At 34.6% G+C, this 14396-nt stretch overlaps 1 protein-coding gene and 1 long non-coding RNA gene across 2 annotated transcripts in view; both read right to left on the reverse strand.

Annotated features, from left to right (window-relative positions):
- LOC141571308 (uncharacterized) overlaps positions 1-14396 on the reverse strand; it is a 142044-nt gene that overhangs the window by 64017 nt on the left and 63631 nt on the right. The window lies entirely within an intron of this gene.
- On the reverse strand, positions 10357-11136 carry LOC109459225 (ATP synthase F(1) complex subunit gamma, mitochondrial). Its single transcript, XM_019753543.2, has one exon. It carries the CDS (start codon positions 11134-11136, stop codon positions 10357-10359), a length of 780 nt encoding a protein of 259 aa, XP_019609102.2.

Consider the following 14396-nt stretch of genomic DNA (forward strand, 5'->3'; position numbering starts at 1 on the left):
TTTTACTGACTAAGAGATGCCATAATGTAGCTATTACCAAAGCCTCGGGCATGTTTCAGGGTCTGCCCAATTTTGCTACCTCTTTGATGATACCATGTTTAGTTGTAAATTTTCAACAAATAGGAATACCAATAACTTATTTTCCTTGAATGTTTACTATGCTTAGTTACTGTTCAAATCAGTGAATTATGGGAGCTGGCTCATACTATCTCCTGCAGATCAACTGACACATGTCCCCACATCCAAGTTCAGGTATGTCACATTGGCAGCTTGAAATTGACAGCAGAGGGAGAATTTACACTATAATAATAGGCAAATTCTATAATTGGGGGACTTCCCCCCACACACATGTCAGTTATTAAAATTTTACCTGCATTCCCTGGTTCTAATCTTTCTACATACATTACTTCATGTAGTCCCTACTGCAAACCTATTTTTTTAAATTAAAGTTTATTGGGGTGACAATAGTTGGTAAAGTTACATAGATTTCAGGTGTATAATTCTGTATTACATCATCTATAAATCCCATTGTTTGTTCACCACCCAGAGTCAGTTCTCCTTCCATCACCATATATTTGATCTCCTTTACCCTCATCTACCACTCCCCTTCCCCCTTACCCTCTGGTAACCACTAAACTATTGTCTGTGTCTATGAGTTTTTGTTTCTCATTTGTTTGTCTTGTTCTTTTGTTGTTTTTGGTTTATATACCACATATCAGTGAAATCATATGGTTCTCTGCTTTTTCTGTCTGACTTATTTCGCTTAGCATTATAATCTCAAGATCCATCCATGTTGTCACAAATGGTCCTATTTTATCTTTTCTTACCGCCAAATAGTATTCTATTGTGTATATATACCACAACTTCTTTATCCATTCATCTATCGAAGGACCTTTGGTTGTTTCCATGTCTTGGCCACCGTAAATAAAGCTGCAATGAACATTAGAGCACATGTGTCTTTATGTATAAATGTTTTCAGATTTTTTTTGGTAGATACTCAGGAGAGGGATTGCTGGGTCATATGGTAATTCTACTCGTAATTTTTTGAGGAACCTCCACACTGCCTTCCATAGTGGCTGCACCAGTCTGCATTCCCACCAACAGTGTATGAGGATTCCTTTTGCTCCACAGCCTTTCCAACACTTGTTATTATTTGTCTTGTTGATGATAGCCATTCTGACTGGGGTGAGGTGATATCTCATTGTGGTTTTTATTTGCATTTCTCTGATGATTAGTGATGTTGAGCATTTTTTCATATGTCTATTTGCCATTTGTATGTCCTCTTTGGAGAAATGTTTCTTTAGGTCCTCTGTCCATTTTTCAACTGGGTTGTTTGTTTTTTTGTTGTTGAGTTTCATGAGTTCTTTGTATATTTTGGATATTAGCCCCTTATCGGAGGCAGTGTTTGCAAAAATCTTCTCCCATTCAGTTGGTTGCCTCCTTATTTTGTTGGTTTCTTTTGCTGTGCAGAAGCTTTTAAGTTTGATATAGTCCCATTCATTTATTTTAGCTTTTACTTCCCTTGCTTTTTGGAGTCAAATTCATAAAGTGTTCATGGATTGGAAGAATCAACATCGTTAAAATGGCCATATTACCCAAAGCAATATACAGATTTAATGCAATCCCCATCAAAATCCCAATGGCATTTTTTAAAGAACTAGAACAAAAAATCATCAGATTTGTTTGGAACAACAAAAGATCCGAAAGAGCCAAAGCAACCTTAAGAAAAAAGAACAATGCTTGAGTTATCACACTCCCTGACTTTAGCTTGTACTACAGGTTAACAATAATCAAAACAGCATGGTGTTGGCAGAAAAACAGACAGGTAGACCAATGGAATAGAATTAAGAACCCAGAAATAAACCCACATAAATATGGACAGATAATTTTTGACAAAGAAGCAAAAAACATACAATGGAGAAAAGACATCCTCTTCAATAAATGGTGCTGGCAGAATTGGAAAGCCACGTGCAAAAGAATGAAACTGGACTGCTGTTACCATGTACCAAAATTAATTCAAAATGGATCAAAGACTCAAGCATAAGACCTGAAACAATAAACTGCATAGTAGAAAACATAGATACTAAACTTATGGACCTTGGGTGCAAACCTATTTTTAATATCCAAGTTTTGGAAAGAAAGTGGAACACAGAGAAGTTGAAAAGGCCAACCAGGGTCACACAGTTATCAAGTAGCAGAGCCAGGATTCCAACCCAGGCATTCTAACTTTAGAGTGTACACTATTATTTCATTGTGTCCACAATGACAGTAAGTTTAGGGATAAAAGAATTTTATTTCCTACTCGTCCTCAGTATATTGCTTGATGTTACTCACACTGACTAAGGACGTAGTCTCTCCCCATCCAGATTGCCTCACATGCCTTATTTGAAAGAATTGTCCCCATTTCAAAACTGAGAGCATCAACACAATAGAATAGCCCTCTATTCACAACCAAACCTTTGTAATACCAGTTCATAACTGTCCTAGGTGGGAATGACTCAAACACTTGTCCTGATTAAGGTGGAATCCAGGGCTTAAAAACCACTCAGACACAACTTTCATCACCCTTATTTGGAACATTAATGGACAAATCCTCTAGATCTATTTACCAGTGTAAATAATCATGAAGGCACAATTCTCAAAAATGATTTGGCAGGGAATTATCAGTCACTAGTTGGTTCTCTTCATTAAAAATATACAGCCTAAATCTGAGCAGGTTGTAGAAGATCCTGAAGACCTTTACTCAAGAGTCAAGAGAATCATGGTTTATACTACATCTGTTTCCTGAAAGAAAGGAAAATGATTTCACAGAGAGATTCAGGAGATATCAGGCCCCACTTCATAATTTTTCATAAATTATGTTGAATCACTCAAAAGTGTTCATTAAATAAATAAATAAATAGATGAATGAATTTAAAATCCGTAATAATTCAAAATATAATTTTTTCTCAAAGATAGCCTGTTTCAACATAATTCTTAAATCATATCAAAATCAGGTTTCAAGGATGTTTTGATTAGATTGAGTTAATCTATTATGTTTCTTTATGAATAATGCTTACTCCATTAATATTAGTAGTAAAATCAATATATGGTAGAAGGAATTTTCAGGTAAATGTTTCATCATGATTATGACCTTAGTCCACATCCAGTTTGGAATTCAATTAAGTAGTCCATTTTTCCTATCAGTGTAAATTTACTAAAGTAAAACTAAATATTTATTGTGTTTACACAATTTTAAACACACTTTGATAATAATGTGACAGTCATTGTAGGAAGATAGCCTCACTAAGTTTCAGAATCCTTTCATTGGTTCCCTGGCTCAGAATAAAAAGTTATCACATAGAAGAGTCCAAGTGGAATCAGTGGGAGCTTCCCCAACCTTTCCAAGACCTGTTGTGATGACTAATTTTATATGTCAACTTTGCTAAGTTATGATTTCCAGTTGTTAACCACCAGTCTAGATGTTGCTGTGAAGGTATTTTTTAGATGTGATAAACATTTAAAAAATGGACTCTGAGTCAAGCACATTACCCTTCATTATGTTGTTGGCCCTCATTCAATTAACTGAAAGCCTTAAGAGAAAAGACTGAGAGTGTCCAAAGAGGAGGGAATTCTGCCTTCCAGACTGCTTTTGGCTTCAAAACTGCATCAGCTCTTGCCAGAATTTCCAGCCTGGCAAATTGCTCTACAGATTTTGGATTTGCTAGTCTCTCCACCTCCCCAATTATTGAGCCGATTCTTTAAAAGAAATCTCTCTCTCTCTCTCTCTCTCTCTCTCTCTCTCTCTCTCTCTCTATATATATATATATATATATATATATATATATATATATATATATATCCTATTGGTTCTATTTCTCTGTAGAACTCTAATACAACCCCCAACTCTTACAAAATAGGAATGAAAAAGCAATCATGCATTACTTCCTTTTCCCTACTTATGATTCTAGAAGGTCTGTCAATCACACTTCAATCTGCTCTGACCACAGTTACCATGTTTCCCAAAAATAAGACCTAGCCAGACAGTCAGTTCTAATGCATATTTTGGAGCAAAAATTAATATAAGACCCAGTATTATATTATATTGTTATATTATATTAATTATATTATTATATAAGACTTGGCCTTATATTATAGCAAAATAAGACAGGGTCTTATGCTAATTTTTGCTCCAAAAGATGCATTACAGCTGATTTCCTGGCTAGGTCTTATTTTCGGGGAAACACAGTAGGGGCCTGTACCCTGGGTGTGGCAGTCAGGCTTTCCTTCAGGGAGGCTGGATCTTCAGCTTCAGGACTGAAGCAGTGTAAATAGCCATTTTCCAATAGCGGCGACCTAAAAAGACTATCCATCTTTCAGCTGGGATTTTGGAAACTGCTTTCTGTTTTGTTCTTCCTGAGGCTGGTTTTCTTTCCCTTCCCTTCCCTTCCCTTCCCTTCCCTTCCCTTCCCTTCCCTTCCCTTCCCTTCCCTTCCCTTCCCTTCCCTTCCCTTCCCTTCCCTTCCCTTCCCTTCCCTTCCCTTCCCTTCCCTTCCCTTCCCTTCCCTTCCCTTCCCTTCCCTTCCCTTCCCTCTTTTTCTTTCTTCTGTGAGATATTGACTGTTTCATATAGAATGAAATGTTTTTACACTTACTTCTATTTCAGTTAGCCAGAAATCGGTTTCTATACATTACAAACAAAACCCTCCAATTTGTATGGTAATGGATATGAAGATGTTTGAGATCGAGACCATCAGAATGAGACTGCCCTGTGTGCTCATTTCACTCACTGGCAAGAAGACTTTATACACTGGATTCTTCTGTTACTGCATAGCAGATTATCACAAAGTTAGCCGTTTAAAACAACACCAATTTACTATCTCACCATTTCTGGATGTCATGTTTTGGGGATATTGACTGGCTGAGTCCACTTCATAAAATCAAGTTGACTTCCAGGCTGTGATTACCAGCTGAAACTCCAGGCCTTTTCCCAAACTCTTGGGTTATGGGCAGAATTCATTTCTTTGCATCTGTGTAACTGAGGCCCTGCTGTCTTGCCAGCTGCCAGCCTGGGACTGCACTCTTTTTCTAACTGGAGACAGCATTCAGGTCCTGTCACATGGACCCCTCCAGAGGCTCTCTCACTCTTCTAATCTCTTTACCTTCAGGAAGTGTTCAGATCCTTTTAAGGACTCACTTAATTAGAACAAGCCCACCCAGATCATTTTTCTTTTGATTAACTCAAAATCAACCACATAATTGGTAACCTAATCAGGAGTGACTTACCATCAGTATTCACAGGTTCTGTCTACACTTAAGGGGAGAGAAATTATACATACCATAAGAGGAAGGAAGTGTGCATATCACAGGGTAGTGTTCTTAGGGGTTATATTAGAATTCTGCCTACAACAAACAAAGTTCTCTAGGTGTCTGCTTTTCTTTGTGAAACGAGGAAACAAGCACCACTTTTACTGATGTTGTAAAGATCAAATAAAATAATGTATTTAAATTGATTAGAAAGAGCTTGGTTCGTAGTAAGCACCCAGTAAATTATTAATCAACAGTGCTCACTGATTGAGTTAATTTTTTATATTATGTATTAAAATGTTCCCATTCCTTCAAAGTTCAAATGAGTTTTAAGAAAATACATTTAAAAATGTGATACAGCATAATCTTTAGTGAAACTTCCCTCTTAAAATATTAAAATTTCAGTAATCTGTACAATGTGTTCTATTTTATGATTATTATACCAGTATAACATTTTAAAAGCATGTAAGCATGATTTATTCCTTTACTTTCATTCCTTAACACATTGGTTGTTAGATTGAAATAGACAGTGAAACATTTTCTTCTAGAAAACAAATTCTCGCCTTTCAGATTTTTGTTTTGCTACAAATATCATGCTCCTCTATGTGCTGGATTTATGCTCAAAATCTTTTAAAACTAAAAGTATTCTGCACCTTTCCTCTATACCTATCAACTTATCTCCTGCTGATTTTTTCAAGTTATATTGGTTCCCCCTATTTATTGTCATTGTCAAAGCCAGGATATTTCAATTTGTTTTATTCTCCTGTTGCTAAGAAACAAAGTTGCCTCATTATGTAGTGTCCTCATTGCCAGTTTTTCTAATCAGTTAGAAATAATTCCCTTAGGGGATTATTTTCTGGATGATAACATTTACTCCTTATGTTGGACAGCTCTTGATGTGATGACAGTATTTTTGTTATTGCCATTAAACTACAGTATAATGAGCTATAAATTTACCAGATGTTAGCTTTAGCAAAGAAAACCAATGACTTCACTTGCTCCATTAAGACCCAATCATTTGCACAGGATTTATGCTTTTAAATTTTTTCACATAATGACTATTTTGACAGGTTCTTTCATCCAAGAATTTAATTTGATTCAACACAAAGAAATGAAATAAGCACTGCCTTCTCATTGGAGATATTAATGTGGTCCTAAGGATATTCACTCTCTTCTGAAAATATATTTTTTCAGGCAATACAAAGGTTCTCTTATGACACAGAATTAATAATGGACAAGCATTTTCCCCAGAGTCAGAGGTGTTATCCAGGCCATCGGTGTTAGTGAGGTCATGTGGAACTGGGCTGTGAAGAAGGACATCTGGGGCTGTTCATGATTCTACGTCATGTAAGTCAAATCACTTAACCTAAAAGAGTTCTTGTTTGCCTACCCCCAAAATGAAAATAGCAACAATAATACCTCTGGACCTATATAACTGATGAATGTGAAATAATATATTTGAAGTCTGTCTTCAAATAGATGCCTCAGGAAAATATTAATGTTATAGGCATAATTATGACAGTATCTCTTGGGCAAGAAGAGGAAATAATTCCTAGATTCTTCTGAGTTTTCCTTTCCAAGGAAAATAACAAATAAAAGGGATCAAATATATGGTGATGGAAGGAGAACTGACTCTGGGTGGTGAACACACAATGTCATATATAGATGATGTATTACAGAATCGTACACTGGAAACCTATGTAACTTTACTAACCACTGTCACACCAACAAACTTTAATTAAAAAAACAAAAACAAAATACATGTTTTGATGGACAGTGAGAAGGTAGTGATTTCAAGTGTCAAAAATATACTATGGGACTCTATTTGGTGCGGGAGGATGCTGAGAATAGATATGCATCTGCTTGGACTTCTCCTGTGAGAGTTTTGCTTGTGAAATACTCATATGTTGTGATCTGTATAGTTTCTGAAATGGTTGATCATATGGCCTCAATTCTGTCACTTGGGTTTTAAATTCTCTGGTGTCTGTAACACCACATTTTCTAGTATTTGGTTTTCCTAAGAATGATAGAACTGAGAATATGCAGCTTATGAATCTTAGGTACGATGAATCACATAGGTATTAGCTGAATTAATGTATTTATGTTTGCAAAGTAGTGGAGGTTTTGGTATAAAAGGTACTTTGAGCTCACAGCTTCATTTTTCTTTGTTCTAAAAACATACAAGATTTAGTTAATCAATTAAAATTAGACATAAATAATAATTTCATGACTCCTTTAAAAAGATAGAAATTTTGTTAGAATTGCCTATTAAAAAGAATATCTTGCTGTCCATAAATTTCATTTTACATGCCAGGTGACATTAGATGCTTATTGGATGAAAGAACAATTAAATATAGATAAATAATTTGGAATTCAACTAGGTGGAAAAAAAGAATAGCAGTTTTGGATAATAAAACAAGTGAACACAATTAGATTCTGAAACAAAGATATAAGTACAATTAGTTGATTTGAGTGGTGATCCCCTCAAAGAGCAGAAAGAGAGTAGGAATGTGAGACAAGGAAGGGAAACAAACCAATGAAAACATTGGACAATTGGGGCTCAATTTTGTTGGGGAATTCTGAGAGACTATATTTATACCTGTGAGATGGAGGTGCTGGGTATTTATTTACCAACTTCCTTCCATATTTTCTGCTCCCAGAAGTATGGACTTCCTAGCACTTCCGGACAGCGGAGCACATGGATCACATGGTGACACAGGCCCTCGTGGCCAGAGGAAGCCTTCAAGCTGAGTTATAGGTGCTTGAAGTAGGAAGCCCTTGAGAGTAAGGGTACAACATTTGTGGTTTGTTGATTTATTGAAAATAGCCTTTCTGACAGGTGTAAAGTGATATCTCTTTGTGGTTTTAATTTGCATTTCCCTGATAACTAGTGATGTTGAGCATGATTTCATGTGTCTGTTGGCCATCTGTATGTTCTCTTTGGAGAGATGTCTATATTTACGTCCTCTGCACAGTTTTTGAATTGATTGTTTGTTTTTTTTGATGTTAAGCTGTATGAGTTCTTTATATATTTTGGATATTAACCCCTTATTGGATATATCATTTGCAAATATCTTCTCCCATTCAGTGGGTTGCCTTTTTGTTTTGTTGATGGTTTCCTTCACTGAGCAAAAGCTTTTTTAGTTTATTTTAGTCCCATTTGTTTATTTTGCTTTTGTTGTCTTTGCCTGAGGATATATATATATATATATATATATATATATATATATATGAAGATTGCTAAGACCAATGTCAAAGACATAAGCAAAAAAATGAAACTAGACTACTTTCTTATAACATATACACAAATAAAGTCAAATGAATTAAAGACTTTAATATAAGACCTGAAACCATAAAATTCCTAGAAGAAAACATAGGTAATAGAATAAAATTATCGAATATTCTTTTCAGTCTGTGGTCCTTGGGAAAGCTCTAACAGAGCAAAATAAATTCATTGTAAGACATCTTCTACCTGAGCTCATTATGCCTCACATTCAATTTGGGATCAAGATCTCCAGGTCCATTTATCAACACCTACTCCTATAACCTAGCAACATTATTTATTTAATAAACATTTTTTGAGCACCTTCTACATTAAAACCACTCTACTAATACTGGGGACATGAAGAAAAATAAGATAGAGTCCCAGGCTGCAAGCAGAGGAATTGTGCTTACAAACACATAGTTGCTAATGAAGCACCGAAGATTCAAATAAAAATTTGTACTAGGTATTTTTGGAGAAAATTTCTTAAACTTATTTTCTTTGGCAGGAAGGTGTTCCTCCCAATACATTGCTATTTCAAATGCTATTTAATAGGGAATTGGCAGCAGCAGCATCGACAGATTCATATGTTAAAGGAATAAAACATTAAAATTAGTATTCCTGTATTTTAAAGGAAGTGTGATTTTCAATAATTTTAGGAGAAAGTACTTTCAGTTTGAAAAAGAAATCATAATTATTTTTTATATCACTGAGACATTAATCTATTCCTCCAGAGATATTATATATATATATATATATATATATATATATATATATATATATATATATATATATATATATATAATTGTTAATTTAGTAAAGAAAGATAGACTTAAAGAGGTTTATTCTTTAGTAAATTCTTTTTGGGGAGATTCAATTTTAATGTAAAAAAATTTTGTGCCAATCTCCAGGTTACTTTTAGGTCATTCTGGAAATGAGGAGGTGATGTATGTTTTCTTTTGGACCCCAGAAGATAGATATGTAAGGCCTGGTGATTGCATAGGTAATTACTTTGCACCAGCAGAGACAAGGTAATCAATGAGACCTGAGGAGTTTTGTCATCCAACTATATGCTAACTTCTGGCAAGGTCTAGGGAATAATGGCTTTGGCTACAAGCATGCCTTACCTTAGTGATAGGCAGTTGGGATCCAGTATCACTGAAAGCCAGAAAAGCCAGCTGAACTAGTGAGAACTAGCCTGATACATGAGGGCTTGAGACTATGAAGTTTGATAGAAAAAATTCAAATGAGGCATCAAAGTCCAAAAAACTAACAGTTATTTTTATTATAGACTGGCTCATTCCAAAAAAAGGGTGGTCAAAGAGGAGTACATTTCTTTTCTTTTACTTTCTTTTCTTTTTATTGCTTTGCAATGTATCCTCTCCCTCCCTCCCTCCCTCCCTCCCACCCTCCCTCTCTCTCTCTCTCTCTTTCTCTCTCTCTCCTAGGTAAGTGCTATGCTAAAAAAAATGTTAGCAACAGGGGCACCCGGTTAGCGCCCTCCACAACTAGATTGAAACATCTACTTGACTTGGAGCTGATGGATCCTGGAAAAACACTCTTAAAATAAATAAAAGTTAAAAAAAACACGTTAGCAACAGTGAAATTCTGGTTCTGATACTAGATAACTAGCTTAGAAAAATAATGCAGTCAACTAAACCATGCTAATGTTATTTTATTTATTTATTTTTTCTTACTCTAAGTTGTTTATTGTAAGATAATTTACAAATATCTTGCTGTCTTTGTTAATTTAAACAATTAGACCAATATTTTCTTCTGACCAGGACAGCAGTAAGCTAAAAACAAAATTAGCTGGCTGAATTTTCCTTCTTTACCTGCTCACTCTTGGTGGATTCCTTTAGAGAACAGTAGATGATGTTGGCCAGATTGTATTCTTGATAATTCTGTAGCACATCTGCACCAATATCATCGTAGATGCTCATGCTCTCAACACTTGCAATGATATTATTAAGGGAAAGGATGGGCTTTTCTTCTGTCTTGTAGGAGATGACAGACCTGAATCGATTGAAGACAATAGATCCTTCGTCAAATTCATATCCAGAATTTAATAATTCCTGGGCAATAACTGACGCATCTCCGAAAGTAGTGGGTTTTCTTCCCACTTCTTTGGATGTCACCAGGAACCGGTCAGAATGAGTCCTATGATGTATACCCCTGATTTTATCACCAACTCCAACAATTTTAACTTCTTTCCCGACTGCTGTGAGCGTAGCCACCTCACTTTTGATCTGTTTAGCAACCGAGGAGTGGATAGCCTCACAGAGCCCTCTCTCTGAGGACACTTCAATAAGGAGGTGTTTCTTCTTGTCTTCAGGCCCCTTAATATCAGCCTTTTCATACAGAGCCAGAGATCCTGTTCCATACACTAGTGCTGGCTTCAGCTCCCTCTCCACTCGAGCATATTTAGCTGCCACAACCATTTTCATAGACTTGGTAATTCTCTGGATATTTTTGATTGACTTCAGTCGCATGATAATATCTTTCAAAGTTGCCACATTTCGAACTTGGAACCCTTGGGGCTGCACGGCCGAGGCTGAGACCCCAAAGTTTCCCGCCGGAGAAAACATGGTGGTACTGGCCCAAGCTGAAGGTCCAACAATGCTAATTGTATATAAAGCAAATACTACTAAGAAATCCACCAATACCTGGATTGAATGGATTTCATAGTATATTAATATAATTCTCTGATATTTTCCACAGGCCAGTAAAAGATAATCCCTTCACACTACTTACATAATACTAGATATTTCCCAATGTTAATAAATGCAATAAAAGGAAATAAAGAGATTGAATTGTGATCCAGAGTTTTCTTTCCAAAAATTTGAAATGTAATCAAACCACATATTAATTTTTATTTATTTCCTTATAAAGACTTTTCAAAAATAAATTTCTGCATATATTTTTAAAAATCTGAATATTTTTCAAAAACAGAATATAAAAGGCTTTATGTCATTCGGCATTTTGAATGATTTTCTTTTATGTATCACTATGGCAACAGCAACATTGTGTTTTCTCATATAAAAACATTTCCTCTGACCAAGCAAATTATACCAAATGCTTCATTTCCAAGCAATGGAAAAATCTTCTTTACTTCCTTGGGAAACCTGACAGAATTTAGAAACAAATGCAATTCATCCACTTCCCATATTTTAGGAAAGAAGATTTATAAGACTATGGAATAAAATGAATTAATACTTTTAGAAAATTTATAGCCATTGGATAAATGTTTCTATATATTTATAGACATTTTAATTAAATATATCTTAAAATGTTGTAACTTTTTAAAGAGCAAGTCAAAGTTGAAAATTATACAACTTCTGAAGTTTTAAATACAGAGGTATAATAAATTATTTGCTTATGCTTATAATTGTAATATTATAATATACTATAGGCATTTTATCTGAGTGCTATATGTAACATAGGCAATACACTGTTACACACAAACTACTTTTTTAATCTTTCTATCCAAATAACTTTTAACATGAAGTTAGTGTTAAGAGGAGGGAGGAAACGCATATCTTTAAGCTCATTAAATCTAGAACATAAGAAAAATAATCTCATGGATAAGAGGCTTCAACAGGTGGTTCAAAGGAAAGATAAAAATGCTGGTAGCTCTTAGAAAATACTTAAGACTATGCCATAATTTTTCCAAATACAAATTATCTTCCCTTTGCCAGCATTTGTATACAACATTCATTTATTTGTTTATTCATTCATTAACAAATCTTTATTGATCATGTACTTTATGCCAGGCACTATATATAAAATACAAAAAAAGAATAAGAGTTAAAAGTAGAGAAAAAATCTCCCACTTTAACGGATCTTTGATTTAAATGATACATTGATAGAATAAATACCTTTAATTAAGAGATTAATGGCAGATTATTTGGTATTTTCAAAACCTAATTTGTAATCTAAAATGAGCTTTCAAAACACAGTATCCTGTCTGTCTGTTTTTCTGTCTCTCTTTCTCTTTCTCTCTGATCAATTATAACATTCTTATGGAAAAGGCTTTGGAGTTTCACTTGGCTCATGTTAAGGTCCTAGATCTGCCTCTTAGTACTCAAATGACCTTGGGCAATAAATGAATTTCCAGATTGTATTTCACAGAGTATATGTTTTAAAAATGAGTATAACATTATCTCCCATTCTACAGATTCTTCCACAATATGATCTTGCTACTCCCCATCAAGATGCGAAGACTAATTCTCTTCCCCTTGAAACCTGGGCTAGCCTGATGGCTCACTTGCATCCAAGGAATTGTGGTGGAAATCATGCAGTTTTGTATGGTTTTCTTGTGATGGCCACTCTGGAGAAACCCAACTGCCGTGTAAGAAATCCAAGTACCCTGAGACTGCCATGATGAAGACATCATGTTTAGACACTCTGGTTGACAGTCCCTACTGAACCCAATCTTTCATCCATCCCCAGAAATGTGAACGTAGTTGTTGTAGACCCTCCAAACCAATCCACCCACCACTGGGGCACCAATAAGTGACCTCAGTCAATAGAGCAAGGAGAAGAAAAACCACACAGCCTAGTGTTGTCCAAATCACTGTTCCACAGACCCTGTGAGATATAACAAAATGGTTTTATTTTATGCCACTGATTTTTGGGGTAATATGCTATACAGCAGTTGTATTTGGAACACTATTAAATTACTGTTGCATGCTGCTTATTGCAATGTACCTGGAAACTAAATTTTCCAGGATGGAAAAACTTTAAAATAGAAAACATTTAGGTATTTCTTTGAGGAATATTACTCATTCATTGGAAGAACACAAAATGTCAATATTTTACATCTTTTAATCACATGGCTATTCCTGTGAAATAAGATAAAAACATGTATTATGTCTTATCTTGGGAATAAGCTTTATATTTTCAATAGAGCAATAAAATATTTCATAATGTTTGTCCAGTTCCTAATAAATATATTTTCCAGGTGAGATTTTCTTATGTAAAAACAAGAATTGTGATGTTTGTATATTTTTTCTAAAAAAATCATTACTCTGACAACTTAAAGTCATCCATTCTTTTTGTAATGAGGGGAAGCACTGTTGTCTTTGCCTCACTGCTCTGAGCCACAGAGTTGCTAAAACACAATGGAAAAACAATAGGCTAATCTTACAATATATTCCCTATGTTAGAATAAGATTTCATTGCTTCCCTGTGAATGCAATACTTTTGAAAGTACGTATAGTGAATTTTCATGTTAGTAAATATTATTTGTGAGATTATATATGTATATATATATATATGCATATATATATATTCAATATGAAACTGAACTTTTAATAATTCCTTTAACCACTTACACACAATTTTTACATTTATTTTTAGTTTTTGTTTATATTCTTACAAGGAAAATCAGATTATTAAATAAAGATCAGTATATATGTTAGAAAAACAATAAAACACATATCAAAACAAAATGTTACAATGCTGATCTATACTTTTGCTGTTATACGAAATTCTCCTTTACATCAATATAAATTTTAGGTAACTCTTAAATATTCCTGGGATGGTGGTCTGGATTGGAAATTAAGTATAGGAAATCTTAATCTCAAATCTTTAACACTACTATTTTCTCTTTTTCATTACTCTTTCTGCTGACATGTACAGGAATTACATTTCTACTTCTTCAGAGTTATATTCATTCTCTCTCCCAAACTCTACACTCACTTTTGGCCCTTTTTCAAATTAGGAGGCATGACTGAACTTCTACACCAACTTCTTCTATTTTATTACAAAGTTACACTACTTTTTTTTCTAAAAAGGAGTTATAATTTGATCACTAACAATTTCTTTCAATTTTGTTTCATCCATA

This window comes from Rhinolophus sinicus, linkage group LG04 (genome assembly GCF_036562045.2).
Source record: "Rhinolophus sinicus isolate RSC01 linkage group LG04, ASM3656204v1, whole genome shotgun sequence".
Lineage (NCBI taxonomy): Eukaryota > Metazoa > Chordata > Mammalia > Chiroptera > Rhinolophidae > Rhinolophus > Rhinolophus sinicus.

Coding starts and splice junctions, on each gene's coding strand:
- LOC109459225 (XM_019753543.2), bottom strand. CDS start 11,136: ATGTTTTCTCCGGCGGGAAACTTTGGGGTCTCAGCCTCGGCCGTGCAG.